General features: G+C 51.5%; 1 protein-coding gene and 1 long non-coding RNA gene across 3 annotated transcripts in view; one reads left to right on the top strand and one right to left on the bottom strand.

Moving 5' to 3' along the window:
• Window positions 1-670: 670 nt before the first annotated feature.
• On the bottom strand, window positions 671-20,027 carry LOC135362737 (uncharacterized). Its single transcript, XR_010407820.1, has 3 exons — window positions 19,889-20,027; window positions 6,361-6,518; window positions 671-2,855 (listed from the first exon to the last, which is right to left on the bottom strand). It is a non-coding gene; the product is annotated as an uncharacterized LOC135362737 (long non-coding RNA).
• EEIG1 (estrogen-induced osteoclastogenesis regulator 1) overlaps window positions 19,541-22,465 on the top strand; it is a 34,565-nt gene continuing 31,640 nt past the window's right edge. For both annotated transcript variants that reach the window (XM_045883220.3, XM_045883219.3), the window contains exon 1: window positions 19,541-20,548. In XM_045883220.3, coding sequence (XP_045739176.1) covers window positions 20,403-20,548 — 146 coding nt within the window. In that variant the 5' untranslated portion in view covers window positions 19,541-20,402. The remainder of the gene's footprint in view (window positions 20,549-22,465) is intronic.

Genomic DNA, 22,465 nt, shown 5'->3' with positions numbered 1-22,465 from the left:
CAAATGGTAATTTATTGATTTGTTCCTTCAGGAAACTGATATTTCTTTACTCATTCATTCATTCAGCACTTAAAGCAACACTTATTTGTTAATTCGTTGTTTCTTTCCTTCCTTCTTCCTTTCAGCAAACATTTACCATTCTGGCCTCTTGGCCCCCATGGCCCAAGGGGAGGAATGGGTAACTACATAGGTATGTACTTTTATGTACTTGTATATGGGGCCATGTCATCTGAAATCAAGTGCAAGTACGCAGGAACCTGATTTAGCTGGAAGGCAGGGCAACTAGACCGCCATCTTGAGATGGGAGAAAGGAGGAGCCAAGAGGGTGGAGGGCAGGATTGCTGCATTCCTGGTGGGTGGAATGGCTTATGTAAAGACCCTGAAGTGCAAGGTGCATGTCCCATTCGTTTCTGGGACAGAGAGAAACTGAGTGCACGGTAAAGGGGAGAGAGGTCTGAGATGAGGCCCCAGAGGTCAGCAGGACCACACGGGCAGGGCCTTGTGGGTCACAGTGCTGACCTTTAACCTAAGAGCACTGGGGAGTCGACAGGATGGTAAGAAGATTAAATGAGATTCATTACATGAAGTTCTTTTTTTTTTTTTAAGATTTTATTTATTTATTTGAGAGAGAGAGAGAAAAACAGCATGAGAGGGAAGAGGGTCAGAGGGAGAAGCAGGCTCCCCGCTGAGCTGGGAACCCGATGTGGGACTCGATCCCAGGATTTGGGGATCATGACCTGAGCTGAAAGCAGTCACTCAACCAACTGAGCCACCCAGGCACCCTCATTACGTGAAATTCTTAACCTATGGTTACTGCTCAATGCATGTTGCTTTATTATTATTATTGTTATTATTGTTATTTTAAACTTTCTCTACCCTCTGGGTATTAGGCCAGAGAATTCCCTTTGATCCCAAGAGGCCCTGCCTGGTCTGGGCCAGCTGTGTTCCGTGACTGGGAAGGACTCCAGAAATAGCCCCAGTGTTTTTAGGAAATGGAATCCAAATCTAGAGATCATTAGTAACTTGCCCCAACGTTGCCTGGGGAGGCAATGCTGGGATTTGAACCCAGTTCTCTGACTCCAAGCCCAGTGCTCTTTCACCCCATCCCTACTGCTAAAAGCAAGTTCTCATCGTCTCCTTGCCCTGCCTGAAACCCTCAACGGCCCCACACTGCCTCCAGAATACCCACAGCCTGGCTTTCAAGGCCCCCTGCACGGGGTTACCTTCCTCTGTCACCTGCCATTAATCCATACCAAAGCAAGAAACATTGTTCAATGTTCCCCAGAGGACACAAGGAAGCCTGCTGCTACCCATTTGCTGGTGCCACTCCCCACTGAGGAATTCGGGAAGTGGGGGCACTCCAATCCTTCTCCAGGCATTCTGCTCCCGATGGACCCACCTGTCCTCCTGGATTAGTTTCCTATGGCTACTGTAACAACTTACCACAAATTTAGTAGCTTAAAACAACATAAACCTTTTTATCTTACGGTTCTGGAGGTTAGAAGTCTGAACTGGGTCTCACTGGGCAAAAATCAAGGTGTTCCCAGGACTGCATTCTTCTGGAGGCTCTAGGAAAGAATCCATTTCCTTATCTTTTCCAGCTTCTAGAAGCTTCCTGCATTCCTTGCTTCATGGCCCCTTCCTCCATCTTCAAAGCCAACCACATGACATGGTCCTTCCCATGTTGCCGTCTGTTTTTTTCTTCAGTCTCTTTCACATTGAGGGACCCTTGTGATTACATTGAGCCCACCTAGATAATCCGGGATAATCTCCCTATTTTAAGGTGAGCTGAGTAGCAATCTTAATTCTACCTGCTGCCTTAATCCCCTTTGCCATGTAACCTAACATATTCACAGTAATCCCTGGATGTGAATGTGGACACCTCTGGGTGGGGGGGGGCGGGGGGGAGAGGGAATCATCATTGTGCCCACCACACTCTTCCTCCCTCCCTCGCCAGGTCCTGCCCTTCCTTAACAGGCAGTTGTCATTCAGGTAGGAACCCAGGAGGAAGTGTGTGCCGCCCACATTTCTGGAGAGGAAACAAAGGCTCCTCACAACACACCTTTGTGGAATGTTTTTGACTTTGTAAAGGGCTCTCACATTCTTGGGGTTACTATCATTTGTTTTATTCCACATCTGAGAAAACCGTGGTTAGAAAGGTCAAGTGGCTGTCCCAAGGTCACAGGTCAGGAGTGAATATAGCTGGGCTCACACCCAAGCCTGACCCCAGCTTCTCCTCTCCTTCCCAGACCATCCCCGAACAGCCGCCCCTCCCCAGACCATCTTAATGATTTTCCAAGGGCACGCCAAAGGAGTCCTGTGGCCATCGGACCTTATTTCTGGCTTCTGGCCAGAAGTCATGGGGTCATACTTGAAAGACTTCCTCAAACCTTGCAAGTCATCGCTCTGGAGGCTTCTGCCTGAAATTAGAAGCAGGGACTGTTTCCTCCATGCTGTCAATGAGGCGGGCTGTAATGGGTGCAGGTTTCCAGGGGAGCTATTTATCAATGCGTTTCAAAAGCTTTAAAAGCGTGCCTTCCTTTTACCCACCAAGGCCACCTGATGGAAATAGACAAATACGCAGAAATGCACATACAAGGTTGTATACCGAGGCGTTACATGGAGCAGCAAAATATCAAAGCCAACCAAGATGTCCACCGGTAGGGTCTTGATGAAATAAAAAGATGGATCCAATGTGGTAGGACTACACAGTCATTAAGAATAATGTAGATCTCCATTCAGCCATATACAAAGACAGCCTCAAATAAGCATATGAAAGAAGTTCCACTCCATAGTCACCAGGGATGCACAAAATAAAGCCATCATTAGATGCCACTACACACCTATTAGAATACCTGAAATTAAAAAGAGTGACCATATTAAATATTTCCAAAGATGTAGAGTCACTGGAAATCACATACAGTGCTTGTGGGGCGGTATAATGATTTTAGACAACAGTTTGGTAGTTTCTTAAACAGTTAAACATACACTCACCATGTGATTCAGCCATTCCACTCCAAGGTATTTAGCCAGGAGAAGTAATAGCACAGATCCATACAAAAACTGATATATAAATGTTTACAGCAGCTTTACATCTAACAGCCCCAAACTGGAAACAACCCAAAGGTCCATCACCAGGTGAACAGATAAACAAAACGGTATATCCACACAGTGGAATACTACTTACCAATAAAAAGAAAGGAACTATCAATCCACACAACATGTATGGATCTCAAAATAAAAGAAGCCATAGTGTATGATTCCATTTATATCGCATTCTAGAAAATACAAACTAATCTGTAGGACAAAAAAGCAGGATCAGTGTTTGCTGGTGTGTGTGTGTGTGTGTGTGTTTGGGGTGGCAGGAGGGGTTCCAAAACGGCCTAAGGGAACTTTTGGAGGTGATAGATAAGCTCGTCCTCGGTGAATGTGGTGATGGACTCGGGGGGGTACACATATGTTGAAACCCATACACTTTAAATATGTACAGTTTATTGCATGTCAATCATACTCCAATAAAGCTATATTTTAGGAAAGATGGCCTCTTAAAAAAAAAAAGAAGCAGGTTCCAACTGTATATACAGTCTGATTTCCTTTCCGGGGGAGTGGGGGGGGGGCTTCGTGTGTGTGCATTTTCTGGGTGACGGATCGGACGTGAAGTAGACTTTTTTCTTTAAACTCTTCTGTGTTTGCGTACAACTACACGTCCGAATTTATAAAACAATTTCCATTTCGCAAAAGGAAAACTAAACAAGCGCCCTAAGCAGGGCCTAGCTCCTCCCCCTGCCTGGTCCTCTTCAGCCAGAGCGGAGGCATGAGTTGACCCAGACTCCAGGGCTTCCTGCGAACTGGTCCCCACGCATGGCGGCCCCCAGGGCAGTGACGAGAACAGCCCTGCAGATGCTTCCCGGAAGGCCGAGGGGTCAGCCTGAGCTAGACCAGTAAATCAGCCGCGGAAGGGGCCGCAGGGTTTCCTCCGCAGAGGCAGGGCAAGTGTCGCGGGGAAAGGCAAGCTGGGGTGGGTGAAGGAAGGGGCGCCCACCCACGCTTGGCTCTAAGGGGGTAAGGCCTCTAGTATATGGAGAGAGAGGAAGCAGCGCTGTCCCGCTTGCTAGGGACCAGATCGGAGACCCGGGAGACCAGCAGGCCACTCCTGAATTCTTAGGGCCAACGGCCACCTGTCCCATTGCCTGTTTCTCTGGGCAGGCGACTACACCTTGGCAGGTAGTTCACGGGCCAGCGGAGACTAGTTCAGAGTCAATTTGCCAAGCTGGAATCTGATTGGCCCATCTCGGGTCACGTGAGGGAGCCAGTCAGCCAATGGGGTGGGGTCCTGTATGATGCGGGGCTTTGTAAGGGGTTCACAAGGGCTTCTCAGAGGAGGGGCGGGCAGGGGCTGGGCTGCCCCCTAAAGGCTGTGCACTTTGTTCTGCAAGCAGAGACAATCTGACGGCGTGACTGAGTCCCCAGACAGCATGGTGCCTCCCTACGGTGCAGCTGTCCTGAGGGGCCCAAGCACTAGAAAACCAGCCCGGTTCGAGCCCCCTCCCGTGGAGTGGTTCCCCACCCTCTACCATAGCACCGTCCCTGGGGACAGCTGCTCGGGCCCCTGCCCCAGGGCAGCAAAGCTCTGCCCCGACAAGGTCGTGGCAAAGTCCTCTGAGGAATCTGAGCTAGGTTATGCAGAGGAAGGTCCGGCTTTGTCAGGAGTAGCAGGGGTGGAGAGATACGCACGGAGTGAGCAGAGGAGGCAGAATAACGTGACTCGGAGGGGCTTTTCATCACTGGCCCCAGAGTTGCAGGCATATGGCTCAACCCTGACACAACCACCACCACCACAAAAAGCACAATATAAGGTATGCTTGCAACATGCTAAGCAATTTCCCTGCAGGACGGTGCTGAGTAGCAGACCCCAGTGCAGATAGAACCTTGGAGAACCTTGTCCAACCGCTAGTGTTTCAGGCTAACATTAACACTGATTTGCATCTTCTACAGACCAGGCACCCATTCCAAGCACCTCACTTGTATCCGCTCATGTAATGGGGTAAGTGCTATTATCCCCATTTTACAGATGGGCAAACTAAGGCACAAAGAGGTTCAGTAACTTGCCCTAGTTCACAGAGGCAGGATTCCAACCTGGGCAGCCTGGCTCTGACGTCATGCCTGTAACCACTGCCCACTAGGCACTGATATGCACCTCTTCCGGGCACTGGGATACAGACCAAGACACACACCCTACTTTGTGGGCCTCCCTGCCTGGGTGGGGAGAGACATAAATAGCAATGACCCACATAATGAGCGGACACTGCTGTTTTAAGTGCTACAAAGCTTGGAACTCTAAGAGTATCTAGAAAGGGGCCGTCCTTGCCTGGAGGGGTCAGCGAGGGCTTCCCCGCCGAAGTGACAGCTGATGCTGAGGTCTATAGAGTGACAAGGAGCGGGCCAGGCAAAGCAGTGAGGGCCGAGTGTGTGGCAGGAAGGGGTCCAGGTAAGAGGGAACAGAATGTACAGTGTGCCTCACATTAGGCAAGCGCTTTGCTTAAAGTTACCCCAGGCAAAGCTTACAGGGCATGATAAGGACCCTGCCCTGGCCTCCAGGTGACTGGCCACTCTCCCTGTGACTCTGCCCCCCCCCCCCCGCATCCCCCCCGCCACTGGCAATCATAGTTGACTGCCTGCAACTCTCGGAGGTGGCAGCCGGACAAACCCATGAATATTTTGGGGGGAAATGTTTGCTACGAGTGGCCCCGAAGGACGCTGATCACGTCAGCGCTTGTGTTGTGGGAGTCATGATGATTCAGGGGAAAAAGCCACTAGCTGGATTCTGGAGGGAATTCAGCCAGCGCAGCTGCACATGTGTGGAGATGCTTATCAGAGGCCAGCCTAGGCACCACTCGCCCCGACACTGGGGCTCTGGCAGTTTGCGCCGGGCAGCCCTGGCCTCTCTCCAACGGCTTATTTCGGACACTGCTGGCGTTCCTAAATGAGCGAAAAAACAAACTCTGGGGTTTTTGAGAAAGTGCTCCAGTCTCAGCCATCCAATGGATAGTCCTGACAAGAAGGGTCAGTTTCTGGACCCTACTGGGTAGCAACGGGACTGTCATCACAAGAGGCTGGGTCACTCTCGAGGGTGAGGCTTGGCAGGGCAAGACAACAATTGGATCTCATACAGGCCAGCTGGGCAAAGATGACAGCAGGGATGGTGAGGTGAGGGGATACAACTCTCTCCTACTCTCTAAGGAAAGCTGGCTTCGCCTTCTAGGAGGGAACCTTAAAAACGTTCTTGTCCTTTGGCCCAGAGATTCTGCTTCTGGGAATTATTGGCCAAGACGCCTCCCACCAGCACACAGGGGCACTTACGAGGGTGCTCACGCAGAGTGGCTGGAAATAGTTAGAAACTGCCAACACCCCCAGACATATCCTGATGGAACTGGCTGAATCTAGTGTGGATATCCTCGTCCCGGACAACTGCAGTCCCTGAAGAGAATGTTCCAGCAAGGCACAGCCTCCAAGAGTCACTGTTAAGTACAACAAAACAAAACATGAAAGTGACAAAACAACGTGTGTTGTGTTATTTCATTTTTGCTTTTTTTTTTAATGATAATATTCCTGCAAGGTTGGGAAAACAAACAAACAAACAAACAACGATCTGAAGCATCTATACCACACTGTTAAACAGAGGTTATCTCCAGGGAGGAACATCATGGGAGTCTTCCGTTTTTTAAACTTTTGCTTTCTATAGCATACAATCATGCAACGCTTGAATTTTTACTTTTGCTTTCAGATCTTTCTTTTCTAATGTAAGCATTTACTGCTATAAACTTCCCTCTTAGTCCTGCATGTGCTGCATCCCAGAGATTTTGGCATGTTGTGTTTTCGTTTTCATTCGTTCCCGAGATATTTGCTAAGTTCCCTTGCGATTTCTTCCTTGACTCACTAGTTGCTTAAGAGTGTGTTGTATAATTTCCACATACTTGTGAATTTTCCAGTTTTTCTTCTGCTATTGATTTCTAGTCTCTTCCCCCTGCAGGGTACATGCTATGTTTGAAGTCGGAGGAGCAGGGGTGAAAAGAGAAGGAGAATGTCTCCGCAGTACAGTGGGTGGGAGCTCAGGCGTGGGATCCACACTGCCTGGATTTGAAGTCAGCTCCATCATTGACTGACTACCCACGGGACCCTGGGTGTGGTATCATTGCTCTGTGCCTCAGCTTCCTCATCTGTGAAATGGGACATACATCATGGGGTCTTATGAGGATTAAAAGAGTTCACATGAAGAAAACCTAAGATCAGTGCCTGGGGCACACACAGTAAGTGTTTAGGGAAGCATCACCTGTGGTGATGGAAGAGGAAGTCAAGACACCGGCAATTGCCCAGTCTGGGGATGTCTCCACCGAGCCCCGGGTGGTGGCCACAAGCACATACGTTTGCACCCCTGCCCTCCAGGACCCAAGGGGCCCCTGACCCCTGACCCGTGGAAGGGTTGCTATCAGCCTGTCCTCGTGTTCATTCGTTCCTTTCCTCCTGCATTCAGCACTCACTCACTGTCCCCCTCCCCGATGTGCTAGGTCCTGGGGCCAGTGGGGATGGGGAGGGGGACAGACATAAACTCTTCTGTGAAATGGGGATGATGATTATCTAAGTCTGCTTGGGCTGCTTTAACAAAATACCACAGCCTGGGTGGTTTATAAACAACAGAAATTTATTTCTCACAGTTCTGGAGGCTGGAAGTCCAAGGTCAAGGCGCTAGTAGATTTGGTGTCTGGCAAGAGCCCGCTCCCTGGTTCACAGACAGCCATCTTCGGGTGGTGTCCTCACATGGTGCAGTGTGGGAGGGAACTCCTGGGGTCCCTTCATAAGGGCACTTTTCCATTCATGAAGGCTATGCCCTTATGACCCAATCACTTCTGAGAGGGCCCACACCCTAATACCATCACCTTAGGGGTTAGGATTTCAACATATGAATTTTGCAATGATCTCTCTCTCTCTCTCTCTCTCTCTATCTATCTACCTATCTATCTATCTATCTTTTTAAGATTTTATTTATTTATTTGAGAGAGAGTGGGGAGAGGAGCAGAGGGAAAGGAACAAGCACTCCGAGCTGAGCTCAGAGCTCTACATAGGGCTCGATCCCACGACCCTGAGATCACGACCTGAGACAAAATCAACAGTGGGACAATTAACCAACTAAGCCACATAGGCGCCCTTCTATCTATTTATTTTTAAAGTGAGCTCTGTGCCCTCCGTGGGGCTCAAAGTCACGACCCCAAGATCAAGAGTTGTATGCTCTATGGACTGAGTCAACCAGGAGCCCCCATCAAGGCCCTTTTTAAGGCCAACCCCCTTGCAGGAGAATAGTCAACACCACCCCACCTTGGGGCTCATCACTGGCGTTGATTTCTAGCCAAGCCCCCACCTCCAAAATCCTCAGTGAGGTCAGAACTCTTGTCCGGTTGTGCACACTTGTGTCCCGGGACTTACATCAGTGCCTGGCAGTGTGGGCACTCAGTCTTTGTTCTAGTCAAACAAGCACTATTCTGAGCACTTTACAAATACTCATTCTACTCATAACACTTCTGGGAAATGGGTAGTATATTCCCCTTTTAGAGATCAGGAAGTTGAGGCACAGAGAGGTTTCATAACTTGTCCAAGGTCACACAGCCGAAAAGTGGCAGAGTTGGGACATGAATCCTGGGTGATGTTTGCTGAAGGAAGGAAGGAGAGGGTGAGGTGCAGACTCTGGTGTCTATAGTTCTGAAATGCAGAATCAGAGAGCAGGGCCTTTAGCAAACATTGATCTCCACCCTCATCCCCCCGTTGTTCCGCAAGTGGGAAGTGGGGACTAGGGTCTGTGAAGGTGGGACCCCAAATTTTAAACAGGAGATTAAAATTTGGGATTCCCAGCTTGCAGCCCTGTGATCCTTGGCAGTCAGGAGTTCGGGATGTGTCAGGAAATCTCAAGTGTTAAATTCCCTACTGTCACTGGAGAGAGGTTCATAATGAGTTGAGTAGAAAGGACAGGTTACAAAACATGGTGTGATGTTGGTAGCTAACCCTCGAGGAGCACTTCCCAGGTGCCAGGTAATTTGCAAAATCCTTTGTATACATTATTCCCTCGTTGAATCCTCAAAAGAATTTCATGAGGTAAGTATGGCCACTAAACCCATTTTACAGCTGTTAAAACTGAGGCTAAGAGACTCCAAGCGACTGGCTCCAGGTCATTGAGCTAAGAGGAGGAGGAGTCTAGGACTCATACCCTGGTCCGCTCTCTGGTCCCTGCTGTAGCCCTTGTCCCCCACTGCTCCTCCAATGCCTCATCGTTAAATGGCACCAGGGATGACTTTCACATTTAAAAATCATAGCTGTTGGGGCGCCTGGGTGGCTCAGTTGGTTAAGCGTCTGCCTTTGGCTCAGGTCATGATCCCAGGGTCCTGGGATCGAGCCCCGCATCGGGCTCCTTGGTCAGCGGGGAGCCTGCTTCTCCCTCTGCCTGCCAGTCCCCCTGCTTGTGCTCTCTCTCTGACAAATAAATAAATAAATAAATAAATAAATAAATAAAATCTTTACAAAAATAAAATAAAAATCATAGCTGTTGCTGACAGTAACATTGGGGAGTGTAAGAATTCTGAAAATAAGCAGAGCTCAGCAAGGGCTGAGGGGCTGTGTGTGTGCCTAGGAGGACCGGGAGGTGACCTGGAAACACCTCTTCTCAGCAAACATGGCCCTGATCACTGGGTGAAAGGTGTCGGACTCCTGATCGGTTATGTAAGCTGTGTTCACCTGCCGACTCCTGGTCTAAGAAAGTCCAGAAGTCTAGCTCCAGGGGGTCGGGGAAGGGGTGGGGGGAGTTCTCATTTGAGCTCACCTCCCATACAGTCAGGCTGTCCGGACAAGGCCTCAGCCAACCATACCTTCCACCGTGCTTAGGCCCAGCAGGGCTACGGGGCCACTTTCCAGAAATGGAACTTTTGCCTGCTCTTTGGGATGCCCCCTCAAGCCCCCCTCCACGGCTTCAGTTTGACTTTGCACAGAAGGAATTCAACTGGACTCTTTTTCCTAAGTGGCTCTATGCCATGCACTTTCCCCTCATACTTTGTGTAATTGTGCAAAGGGATCATTATCTCCATTTTATGGGTGAGGACACTGAAGGTGAAAGAGCTTAATAATTTGCTTGAAGCGATAGGGCCAGGGAGTGGCAGGGCTGGCATTTGAACCCAGGTCCCTTCAGGCAGAAGGAAGGCTCTGGGAACTGTGTGCTTAAGAAATATCTTGAGATCCAGGTAACAGGCAGAGAAAGGAAAGTGAAAGTAGTTAAATTCCTGACTCCCACAGGTAGACAAAGACTATGTAGGGAGCTGGCCTGGGATCATCACATCACCCTCTCTCTAACACCTTCCATGGTTCCCCATTGCCTTTAGGATAAAGCACAACATCATTATCATCACCTGCCAGGCCCTCCTGTGGGATGGGGCCTGCCTACTTTTCTTTTCTTTTCTTTTTTTTTTACTTTTACTTTTACTGTTTTATTTTATTTTATTTTTTATTCTTATGTTAATCCCCATACATTACATCATTAGTTTTAGATGAAGTGTTCCATATTCATTGTTTGTGCACAACACCCAGTGCTCCATGCAGAACGTGCCCTCCTCAATACCCACCACCAGGCTAACCCATCCTCCCACCCCCCTCCCCTCTAGAACCCCGTTTGTTTTTCAGAGTCCACCGTCTCTCATGGTTCGTCTACCCCTCCGATTTCCCCCGCTTCACTCTTCCCCTCCCACTACCCTCTTCTTCTTCTTCTTTTTTTTTTTTTCTTAACATATATTGCATTATTTGTTTCAGAGGTACAGATCTGAGATTCAACCTGCCTACTTTTCTAGGCTTGCCCTCGCCTCTCACAGATTCTAGGCTCCTCCATCTTCTCGGCTTAGACTTTCCACCAACTCCCCTCTCTCCTGGCTGACTTCTGCCCATTCATCAGACTTGGCCTTACATGCCTGTCCCACTCGGGAAGGCCTGCCCAGGTCATACACACCAGGTCAGGCCCACTCTGCGTTCCCACCACTCCTCAAACTCTCCTTGACCCCCCAGGCATACCCCAGCTCTCTTTGCTTGAGCCACATACACCTGCGTGCTCCTCCCTTCCCCCTCTGCAGCCTCAGTCCCAGAGCAGATGGTGTGATAAACACCTGTGAATGAAACATGGAGGAATGAAGTGCTTGGCAGACCTCGGCAGGCTGGAGACCTCGGAGGCAGGAAGAGCAAGGTGGTGAGGCTGCTGGGCTGCCCTGCAGGTGGTACTAAGACAGGACTCTCAGAGCAGGGCCAGTGGTCAGAGCCCGGAACACAGGCTAGAGTTTGGACTTTATCGGGTTAATGATTTGGAGTTCTGGGCTTGAGGCCAGAAGGCATGGTTTAAGAAGGTAAGGCTGTCCTCGAAGCCATAGGGAAAGACGGGTAGGTCTGGGGAAAGCCACCTACGGGTCTCTGGATACAGTGGACACAATGGAAATGGGGTAGACACATGGTCATGTTTCAGCCTGGGAATCTGGCCTGATTTCACACAGTGTCAGGTCAGGCACTGGGCCTCGGCCTTCACATATTCACTGATCAGATCTCCTCAACAACCCCAGGAGGCAGCGACTGCTGTGGGCCCCACTGCACAGATGGGGAAACTGAGGTTCAGAGAGGTGGAGTGCCCTGCCCCGAGTCACACAGGGACTCTCTCTCCCTGCCTTAATTGTCACTGTGTCTATTGCATCACGCTCAGAGGTCAGGGGGATCTGGACCTACACTGTCCAATATGTTTGTCCTTAGCCACCTGTGGCGATTTAAATTTTAAATTTAAATTAAATGGTGTTTAAAATCCAGTTCCATGGGGCACCTGGTGGCTCAGTTGTTAAGCATCTGTCTTCGGCTCAGGTCATGATTCCAGGGTCCTGAGTTCGAGCCCCGCATTGGGCTCCCTGCTCGGTGGGAAGCCTGTTTCTCCCTCTCCCACTCCCCTTGCTTGTGTTCCCTCTCTCGCTGTGTCTCTCTCTCTGTCAAATAAATAAATAAATAAAACTTAAAAAAAAAATTCAGTTCCATAAATAAATAAATAAAATAAAAATAATAAAATAAAAATCAATTCCTCAGTCATACTAGCCACATTTTAAGTGCTCAATAGCCACATGTAGCTGGTGGTCATCATATTGGATAGTGCAGATATGGAACTGCAGAAAGTTCTATTAATAATGCCAGTCTAGACCGTGAAGGTGGACACGTCCTCAAACACCATTTAATTCAATACTCTTATTTAATGGATAAAGAGAGATCAGGGACTGGTTCAAAGTCATACAGTGAGTCAGTGATAGGGGTGGAACTCAAAACCTGGGCTCCCAACTCCCAGCCTGGGCTCTCTCCCCTGAAGGACATTGACTCCTGTCTCTTAGCTGGGGCTTCATAAGGGGCTTCTGTGAGGCAAAAAGACATTATAAACAAAGTCTAAAGACAGTTGATTAAGTGGAAGTAATACTTTAATGTTGAAATATAACAGAGGTTAATATCCATAATATGTAATAAGCTATCACAAATAAATAACAAAAAGATGACTACTCCAATTGGGAAAAAAGGACAAGGATAGGCCAGGCAATTTACGGAAGAAATGAAAATTGCCAAAAAGAGTCTGGTGAAAGAAATGTACAGTAATATAGCTTTTTTTTTTTTTTTTTGTCAAACAGATTGGTAAAGATGGAGAAAATGTGGGAATGGGTGCTATCTTGTACTCTTGGTGGGAGTATAAATGGATCCCACCTTTTTGGAAGGCTGTTTGGCCACATTTTTCTTTTTTTTTTAATTTTTTTTTTAAATTTTATTTTTTTATTTGACACAGAGAGAGCACATGTAGGTAGAGCGGCAGGCAGAGGGAGAGGGAGAAGCAGGCTCCTTGCTGAGCAGGGAGCCCGATGCGGGGCTCGATCCCAGGACCCTGGGATCATGACCTGAGCCGAAGGTAGAAGCTTAACCGACTGAGCCACCCAGGCGCCCCTGGCCACATTTGTCAACAGTAAATATGTAAATTCTCTTTGAATCAGTAATCCCTGGGCTAGAACCCAAGGCCGCCTGACTCTGGGTCTCGTGTCCTGAACCATGACTTCTCTCCATGAGTGATGATGGTCAGGCTTAGGTTGGAAAGGGCAGAATCACTGGTCAATGGGGAGACTTGTGGACTTGGCTGTGGGAGGTTTAAGTAGGATGCATCTCCGTGGGCAAGTTCTTTGGAGCCTTTATCTTCTTGTGTGACTGGCTCTGATATTAGCGAGGGGCCCAGCACCAATCAATACACGCTTGGTCAGCTGCTGTGGTGGCTCAGCTGCCATTCCAGTTCTGCAAATAATCGGAGCCCAGTCACCAGTGAATCAGCACCGACCGCCCTTGGCAAGCAAGGCTGGGAAGGCGGCTTGGCGTGGCACTCTGGGCTGCGTGTCAGGTGACAGAGAGCAGGCCAGCTGGGCAGCTGCCTGGAGGGTGATTTGGGCAAGTGACATTCTCCACCCCACCTCAGTTTCCCCTTTCTTTCCCTGTCTCTTTTCCTTTCTTTTCTTTTCTCCTCTCTTCTCTCCTCCCTCCCTCCCAGCCTCCCTTCCAGTGAGTGCCAGGTATACACCACTTATTGTGACAGCAAAAAGAAGCAGAACTCTTGTTTTGTCTGCACACGGATGTCTGGTAACTTGGGGGCACAGAGCAGGGAAAGAGAATTGTGCCTGACATGGGGGGATGGAGTGGGAGAAGATGCTTGAGCTGAAGCTTGACACTTGGTAGGTGTCACCAGGTGGGCAGGGGACAAGGCCAGAATCTTGGGCCAGGGCTGTAGGGGCCTGAGGGAGGCGGGCAGTGAGAGGCTGAGCGGTTCCAGAGCATCTTGAGTGCCAGGCTAAGGACCTTTGATTTTATCCAGAGGGTGATGGAGAAATGTGGCAAGGCTTTTGTTTGTCATATCCTTATAATGACATACTACTAAATTACAAAATAAATTCATCATATTACAAAAAACAAACAATACCCCAAATACCCATTAAAATAAAGGGAAAATTTCCCTCTAAACTCTCTCCCCAGATGGAAGCCTCTGGTAACAGTTTAGGGTGTATTCTTCAAGATTCTTTCCTATGCATACATAAATGTATCCATTCTTCTAGACAAAAATAAGCTCGCTCTTTATATACTGGTCTGTGACCTGATTTGCCACAGTAGGCTGGACATTTCCCACCTCGGCACACACACATCTCCTACAGCCTTCTCAGCAGCCATGTGGCATCTCATCGATGACACCTGCCCTCATTTGACAAATACTGACTGAACTCCATTGTGTACCAGGCACTTTTCTGGGTGCCGAAGATGGAGCAGAGAACAAAATGCAGTTTTGCCCTCAAGGCTTCCCTCTTCCTATTGCCAGACATCAGATGCTTCAATATTTTTGTATAATATGAGAGTCCAGGGACCATCGTGCATATGTACCTTTGCATGCATGCATGAGTGCTGCTATTGGGTAATTTACTTTAAAAGGAATTGTGCTCTGGGCGCCTGGGTGGCTCAGTCGTTAAGCGTCTGCCTTCGGCTCAGGTCATGATCTCAGGGTCCTGGGATCGAGCCCCACGTCGGGCTCCCTGCTCTGTGGGAAGCCTGCTTCTCCCTCTCCCACTCCCCCTGCTTGTGTTCCCTCTCTCGCTGTGTCTCTCTCTGTCAAATAAAATATTAAAAAAATAATAATAAAAAAAATAAAAGGAACTGTGCTCTGGGCGCCTGTGTGGCTCAGTCAGTTAAGCGGCCGACCCTTGATTTTGGCTCAGGTCATGATCTCAGGGTCCTGGGGTTGAGCCCTGCATTGGGCTCCTCGCTCAGCGGGGAGTCTGCTTGAGGATCAGTCTCTCTCTCTCCCTCTGCCCCTCCCCCTGCTCACCTACCTGTGCATGGGTGCGTGCACTCTCTCTCAAATAAATAAATCTTTTTTATTTTTATTTTTATTGTTTATTTTTAAAGATTTTATTTATTTATTTGACAGAGAGAGACACAGAGAGAGAAGGAACACAAGCAGGGGGAGTGGGAGAGGGAGAAGCAGGCTTCCCGGGGAGCAGGGAACCCGAAGCGGGGCTCCATCCCAGGTCCCTGGGATCATGACCTGAGCTGAAGGCAGATGCTTAACGACTGAGCCACCCAGGCGCCCCTAAATAAATCTTTTTTAAAAAAAGGAATTATGCAGGGCGCCTGGGTGGCTCAGTTGGTTGGGCGACTGCCTTCGGCTCAGGTCATGATCCTGGAGTCCTGGGATCGAGTCCCGCATCGGGCTCCCTGCTCAGCAGGGAGTCTGCTTCTCCCTCTGACCCTCCCCCCTCTCATGCTCTCTCTATCTCATTCTCTCTCTCAAATAAATAAATAAAATCTTAAAAAAAAAAAAAGGAATTATGCAAATTGAATTTTGGTAGTTCCTGGCAACACTGAGGAGTTTTAGAGTAGGAGGTGATGTGGTTATATCTACAGTTACCCACCCACCTGTCCATCCACCCATCTATCCATTTACCCAGCCATCCACGCACACGTGCATATATACACACATATATCATGTGTGCATCTGGGCATCTGTCCCTTGGGCAGTCATTTATGGAGTGTCTATTGTGTGGCGGGCCCTGAAATGGACATCCAGACACCGTGGGTGAGGTGTCGGACCCTGTGAAGCTTGTGCTGTAATGGGGGAGAGAGAGAGGTAAACAGTATCACGAGAGTTTGTCCAGGGCCAGACAAAGGTGAGGATTGTCTCAGGCCTCCCAGTTTCTGCAGCTGTGATTCTATTCTCGAGGCTAGAGTCCCACTAAATTCCTCTGTTCCCTCTACTCCTTCCCCACACCTATTCCAGTGCCTGTGCTCACTTACGCCCCGACTTCAGGAGCCAGGTGGCATCCAGTCAAATTCAGAACCCTGGGGATATTCAAAAAGCTCTATTTGAGAAACTACTACTGTTGCTCAGGAAGTGCTGAGCTCTTCCTCTGCCACATGTCCCCCTCCCCTTCCCAGTGCTCTGGCTCCACGCTAGTCTGAGCTACCTGTTGGCACGGCTGCATTAGCCCCCTCACCTGTCTGCCTGGCCTTGTTCTTGCCCACTGGTAACCAATCCATTCTCCACATCACCAGAGAGGACTTTGAAAGAGGAATTTTGGATCTTGTCACTAACTTGCTTACATCCTCCGGGGGTGTCCCTTTGGGGGGATCTAAACTCCTTGGGGTGGCTCAGTCGTTAAGTGTCTGCCTTTGGCTCAGGTCATGATCCCAGGGTCCTGGGATCGAGCCCCGCATCGGGCTCCCTGCTCAGCGGGAAGCCTGCTTCTCTCTCTCCCACTCCCCCTGCGTGTGTTCCCTCTTCACTGTGTCTCTCTCTCTGTCAAATAAATAAATAAAATCTTTAAGCAAAACAAAACAAAACAAAAACAATCTCCTCCCAAGCTCACAGAGCCTATATTAGCAGGCTCCTGCCTGACCCCATGCCTCTCTCTCAGCTCCTTCTACCCACTCCCCTCCAGTCACACACAGTTCCCCAAACACGCCAGTCCCTGCCTCTGCCCCCAGAGCTTCCTAGGCTTGGGTCCTCCTTATTATTGTTTTGTTTTAAAGACTTTTTTAAAAATTTATTTGTCAGAGAGAGAGAGAGCACGAGCGCACAAGCAGGGGGAGCGGCAGGCAGAGGAAGAGGTAGACCCCCCGCTGAGCAAGGAGCCCCATGCGGGACTTGATCCCAGGACCCTAAGATCACGACCTGAGCCGAAGGCAGATGCTTAACCGACTGAGCCACCTAGGGGTCCCAAGGGTCCTCCTTATTATGTAGGTCTGGGCTGAGATAATCCCTCACACAGCCCAGGAACCCCCATCCAATCATCCTCTCTCACATTTCCCGGGATTTCCTTCTCCAGACCACTTGTCTGAATTATCTTGTTAGGTACTGCTTTCTTTATGTCTGCTCAGGGCCTCAAGCAGGTAGGACAGACTATGCTTGGGAATTTGGGAGTGCTGGAGAAGTGTGGACATGCTGGCCTGGAGCTCCGTTCTAACCACTCGCTCAGATCCCCGGCCTAAGCCATTTCCAGGTGTGGCCTCTTGAAGTCTTCATAACATTCTGAAAAGGTTGGTATTCTTTCTTTCTTTCTTTCTTTTTTTAATTTTTAAGTAAGCTCTACGCCCAATGTGAGGCTTGAACTCATGGCTCTGAGATCAAGAATCTCATGCTCTACTGACTGAGCCAGCCAGCGCCCCAGGTTGGTATTCTTATTCCCCTTTTACAGGTGAAAAACTATGACTCAGTGATTAAAAAAAAAAGTTTACAGTGTATCCTTCCAGATTCCTTTCTACGCATGCAAAGTACACCCAAAGCTTGTGTGACACAGGTGGTCAGTGTTGAGTCAGCTGGATTTTGAATCCTTCTCTGATGGCTTCAGAGCAAGGGGTCTTAGCCATATCACACTGACCCCCCTCTCTATGTGGAGTCCCCAAGCCTCAGTGTCCCAAACCAAGGCCAAACTGCCAATGTGCAGCAGAGCCAGGATTCTAACATGGGTTTGTCTCACCCCAAATGGAGCATCCTGAACTGGCACCAGGCTCTCTCCCTTCTCCAGGCACCATCTGGGAAATGAGGAAAGGGAAACTTCCTGGGCTCCCAGCCCTGAGGCTAAAGAGAGATAAATATACGACGGAGCTAAGTCTGGTGGCCAGGCCCACCCTGCTTCCTGTTAGAGCAGTTTGGGGTTACTCGTGGTCATAGCCGAGGAGCCAGTCAGGGCTTGAGACCTCCTTGGCTGGTCCTCTCCTCTGAAATCCCCTCCTGGGGTCAGGTGGGCCTGGGCCCTTCCTCTGTGGAGCAGGCCCAGCTAGGATGAGTGAGGAGAACACACCCCACAGAGCAGGTAGCATAGCTTAGCCCTCTAGTGCCTATCCTCCAAGTTTAAGACCCCATTCCAATGATCTAAACTCTCTAGGCCTCAGCTACCCTAGCTATACATGGGGGTACATAATAGCAGTGGGAGCTGCTCTTACCGTTTTTCACCTATCTGGCTTAATTGTGTTTTCTAAATTATGGGACCAACTGGAGGGAAGTAGAGGTCATCATCCCATTTTATGGCTGGGAGGCAGAAAGAAATCAGAAATCTGAGCCCTCAGTTACATGTCTGGACGTAACTCAGCCCCAAGTCCAATCCATTTCTGTCTCTCAAATGCCTCTCAAATCCATCCTCTTCGCTTTCTCTCAGCTCAGAGGTTCTGCCTTCATCATTTCTTGCCTGGATGCACAAGGTCCCTCAGCCCTGTTTCCCATATTCTCTCCTCCACACTACAGCCTGCCAGAGCCAGCTTCTTACAACAAAAAACAAATCTGGGTCACCCTCCTGTTCAAAATGTGTGAATGGCTCCCCTCCTTACTCTCCTCTACAAGACTCTAAGATCCAACCACTACTGGCCTTCCAGCTCTTGCCCCCTGCCCCTCGAATCTCAATGCAGCCAGATGGAAGTACTCACGGCTTCTGTGGGTACCACATTCTCTGTCCCCAGGCCTCTAGAGGCTCCCTCTGCATGGCCCCTGCCTAACTCAGGGCATGATGCATCCTGCCTCTAGCGAGCCTCTCCAGTCGCTGTCACAGTTCTCATCTACCAGATTTGTTGCTGCCTGTGTCCCTGTCTGCTCCTTCCTCCACCTGATCTTGGGCTTAGATGGAGGCTGGAGAGGAGAGGGCCACCAGGAACTCACTGCTGGGTCTGAGCCTGGTTTCAAGCAGATTGCCCCTTAACATTTGGGGACTGAATGAATGAACTACAGTGTGTCCAGGGTCTGGGAGGTACGAAGCTCTGGAAGCGGTCTCTGTACCCAGGGCAGTTAATGTAGTCAGAGAGACTAGCAATAACTAGCTTAAGAAGCTAATCGACAACAAAAGGCTTGGAAAGCAGCTTGGGGGAGAAGCTGGGTCTAGCACAGGTTGCGTGAACTGCTCCAAGTCACTCCCTCGGCGAAGCCTTTGCAGACACTTCCTTCTCAATGCTCAGAACTAGAGATTCCCAGGCGGAGGACCTGCTTGGTCTAGTTCTGGCCACCTCTCTGGGTGTTTTTGGAAAAATGGGACTCACTGCCTCTGGGCCTGATTTAGTGGCTAACGAGCTCAAGTCTGGGGGTACACTGGAGGGCCGTTATAGCCAGTGTTCATATTGTTTCTTCTCTTCATTGTTTCTTCTTTTCTTCTGCTCGCGCCCTCCTCCTTGCCGGACCAGCCCGGGCTTCCCGCCCCGCGACCTCCCACTGCCTTCTAGGGGCCCCTCTCCCTTTCCCTCCGCCCCGCCCCGACCGAGGAGGCGGGTCCAGCCGCGCGACACACCAATCCAAGCGTCCTGAGCCCCCTCTGCCTCTCGCGAGTCCCGCCCCACGCCGCCGTCCGCCAATCGCGCTCCGCACCTGCCCCGCCAGGCCGCCCAATTGCAGGCAGGCTGGGCCGCCGGCGCCCCGCCCCTCCCGCGCTCGGCGGCAGCTCCGCGGGCGGCCGCGCTGGGCCTCAGCATTCTCCCAGCGGCGCCGCGTAGCGTCGGGCTCGGGCGGCCGCGTCCGGCGCGCAGGGGGCGGCGCTGCTGCTCGCGGGGTGCTGGGCAGAGGCGGCGAGCGAGGCGGGTGCCACCGGCCGGCCGGAAAGGCGCCTCAGCTCCGCCGGGGCCCGCGGCGCGGGACGCAGGACTGAAGAGGAGGCGGCGCCCCGACTGCCCGAGCCCGGTGCCCGCCCGGAGGGGGCCGTGGCCGGCCGTTCCCGGCCCGGACTGTCCCCGCCGCGCCTCCCGGAGAGGCCCCCCAGAGCTCCCGGTCGCCCCCTGGGGGTGCCCTCAGCCGCCCCGGACTCACCTGCGCGGGCCGCCGGGCACCCAGGTGCGGGGGCGTGTGCGCGGCTAGGGCGCCTCCCCCGGCCGCCAGCGGGGCGGGGGCGGGGTCGCCCGCCGCCTTCGGCTTCACCGGTCCGCCAGCCGCGCCCGGTAGTGCGGCGAGAGCCCCCCGGTGACCGCGGTGCGGGATGCTGCCTGCCAGCCCGGCCGCTCGCGCGCCCTCCTCCACCCCTGCCCCTGCCTCCTGGGCCATGCCCCGCTGTTTACATGCAGGTGAAGCCCCCGGCCACTCCGAGCCGCTCCGAGCCCCGGCTCCCCGACGGTGAAGCCAGCCGGCCCGCGAACTGGACTGGTCGCTCAGACCTGGGCCCTCCGGACTTAGATCCCCGCCTGCTCGGCCGCCTTCGCCACCATCTGGGCGGGATCCGGCTCTGATGTTTTGAGGAGGGGGTGTGGTGTAGGGAAAGGAATCCTGGGGATTTCTGGCTTCCCCCCCTTTTTTGGCCTTCGGGGCTTCAGACTCAGGGAACTCGCTCATGGCTTTCTTGATGAAGAAGAAGAAATTCAAATTCCAAACCACTTTCACCCTGGAGGAGCTGACTGCGGTCCCCTTCGTGAACGGAGTCCTCTTCTGCAAGGTCCGGCTGCTGGATGGCGGGGATTTTGTCAGCCTGTCGTCAAGGTAGGAGCTGGGGCAGTCGCGCCTGCGGGCGGGGGGCGGGGGGGATGATGAGTTAGATCTAGCCACTTGGCACGTGGAAGCGCCCCTGTGGGCCCAGAGAGTCCTGGGGATTATGTGTGTCTGGGGCAGGTTTGCACAAGGCAGGGCTGAGTGATCTGGGAGGTCTGGGCCTGAGGAAACTGGCAGGGTGCCGGGCTGCAGGTGACCAGCTGGATAGGTGGGGGTTCGTTCTTTCAGCCCCCTCGTGGGGCCTTGCACACAGGCCCATTCCTCAGACTTGCACAAAGAGCCCACCAGCGTTTGTGCCTGGAGGGGCTGAGACGGGGAGGAGTATTCCTGGCCACCTTGCACCCAGCTGGCCGCTTGGGCTGTCGTATGATTTAGAGCCTGGGCCAGCCACAGGTTCCCAGGCACCCCCGGCCTGGCTGGAGGGAGGTGGCTGGATTTTGGCCTGCCCAGCCCTCTCTGAGTGTCTGTCCTCTTCTGGCTGTGGCTGGGCTGCTTTGCATTGCAAATGCCCTTGTCAAGGAGGCTGCCACCCTCCCTGAAAGAGGCTCAGTCCAGTTTGGTTTATGGATTCTTCCCCATCCTGCAGGTCCAGCTGTCCAGCTCATTGCCGAGGGTGACTGAGTTCCTGAGCTGCACCCACTGACTGTGCCCACCTGGGGTCACATGGTTGGGGCTTGCTGCGGGGAGAGTGTCTTGGAGTCTGACAGATGGGGGTTCAAGTCCTAGCTCTGTCACTTTCTGGGCCCCATACAGGTCTCTGTCAGAGTTGTGGAGAAGTTTCAGTAGATAGAATGCAGTACAGGACCTGGCCCAGTGCCTAGGACATGCTGGTTCCCTTCCCTGGTCTGTCCCTTTGCTCCTCAGGCCTCCTTGTGGGCCCAGTTAGCTGGAGCTGCCTCACAGTTCTGAGTTGGAGAAACTGAGGCCCAGAAAGAGGAAGTAAGTGGCTTTCCAGGAACCTCACAGGAGGCAGTTGTCAACAGAACTTGGCCTATTTGGAGACCTGTTGGATGAATCTGGTGGTCTGGGAGGACGCCGGCAAGGGGGTGGGGGGTGGGTGGGCATACAGCCTAACCCAGATTTAGGAATCTCTGGTGCAGACAGGGTGGGGTGCCTTTTCTCTGCACTTGGGCCCACTCAGGCCTGGAGGCTCCCCAGTCTGCTGGGAACTGCTTATCTGAGGAATTCAGAGAAAGGCTGCCCTTTGTTGTGGGGGCTGGTGGCAGTCCTCCGCTGCCTGGGAAGGCTGCGATCCCGAGCCCATGGCCACCCACAGAGCTGCCCAAGGTTTTGGGGAAAGGTTGTGCTCAGAGCTAGGGTCTGGAGTCAGCCACTCACTGACTGGGTGACCTTGGGCAAGTTACCTAAACTCTTGGATTCCAAGAACCGGCGACTGTTGGTGAGGTGCTTCCCATTTTACTAGCACTTCTTCCTTAATTCCTGGACTATGCCATGGAGTGGGGTGGAGGTGGGGGGGGGCAGGAACTGTAGGATTATTATCCCCATTTTACAGAGGTGAAAACTGAGACTCAGGGAGGGAGTGATTTGCATGAGCTAATACAGCAGAGCCCAGATTCCCTCAGGGTGTGCTTTTAACCACTATCCTGTTCCACCTTTGAGCCTTCGTTTCCTTGTCTGTGAAATGGGAGAAGTCATACCTGCCCCTAGAGTTGTGAGAATGGATAATGGCTGTGCCACGTCTGGCTCAGGCAAATTGTGCAGCAGTTGTGGTTACTCTGGCAGAGGGGTCCAGGCCCCAGGCCTCCCACTTCTTGGAGGGACCAACCAGAGTCAGCAGAGGGCCCACCCGTGAGCTAGGGGTGGAACAGGGTCTTAGATCCCACGGAGGAATCTGTATCTAGCCCCAGACTGAGGCCTCCTCCCAGGCACGGGAGCCACTGTCACCCT

Source organism: Mirounga angustirostris, unplaced genomic scaffold (genome assembly GCF_029215605.1).
Source record: "Mirounga angustirostris isolate CCGP_5_RB_7025 unplaced genomic scaffold, mMirAng1.0.hap1 SCAF_15, whole genome shotgun sequence".
Lineage (NCBI taxonomy): Eukaryota > Metazoa > Chordata > Mammalia > Carnivora > Phocidae > Mirounga > Mirounga angustirostris.
Note: the sequence above shows the minus strand (reverse complement) of the source record. Positions and strands in the feature narration are given on the sequence as shown.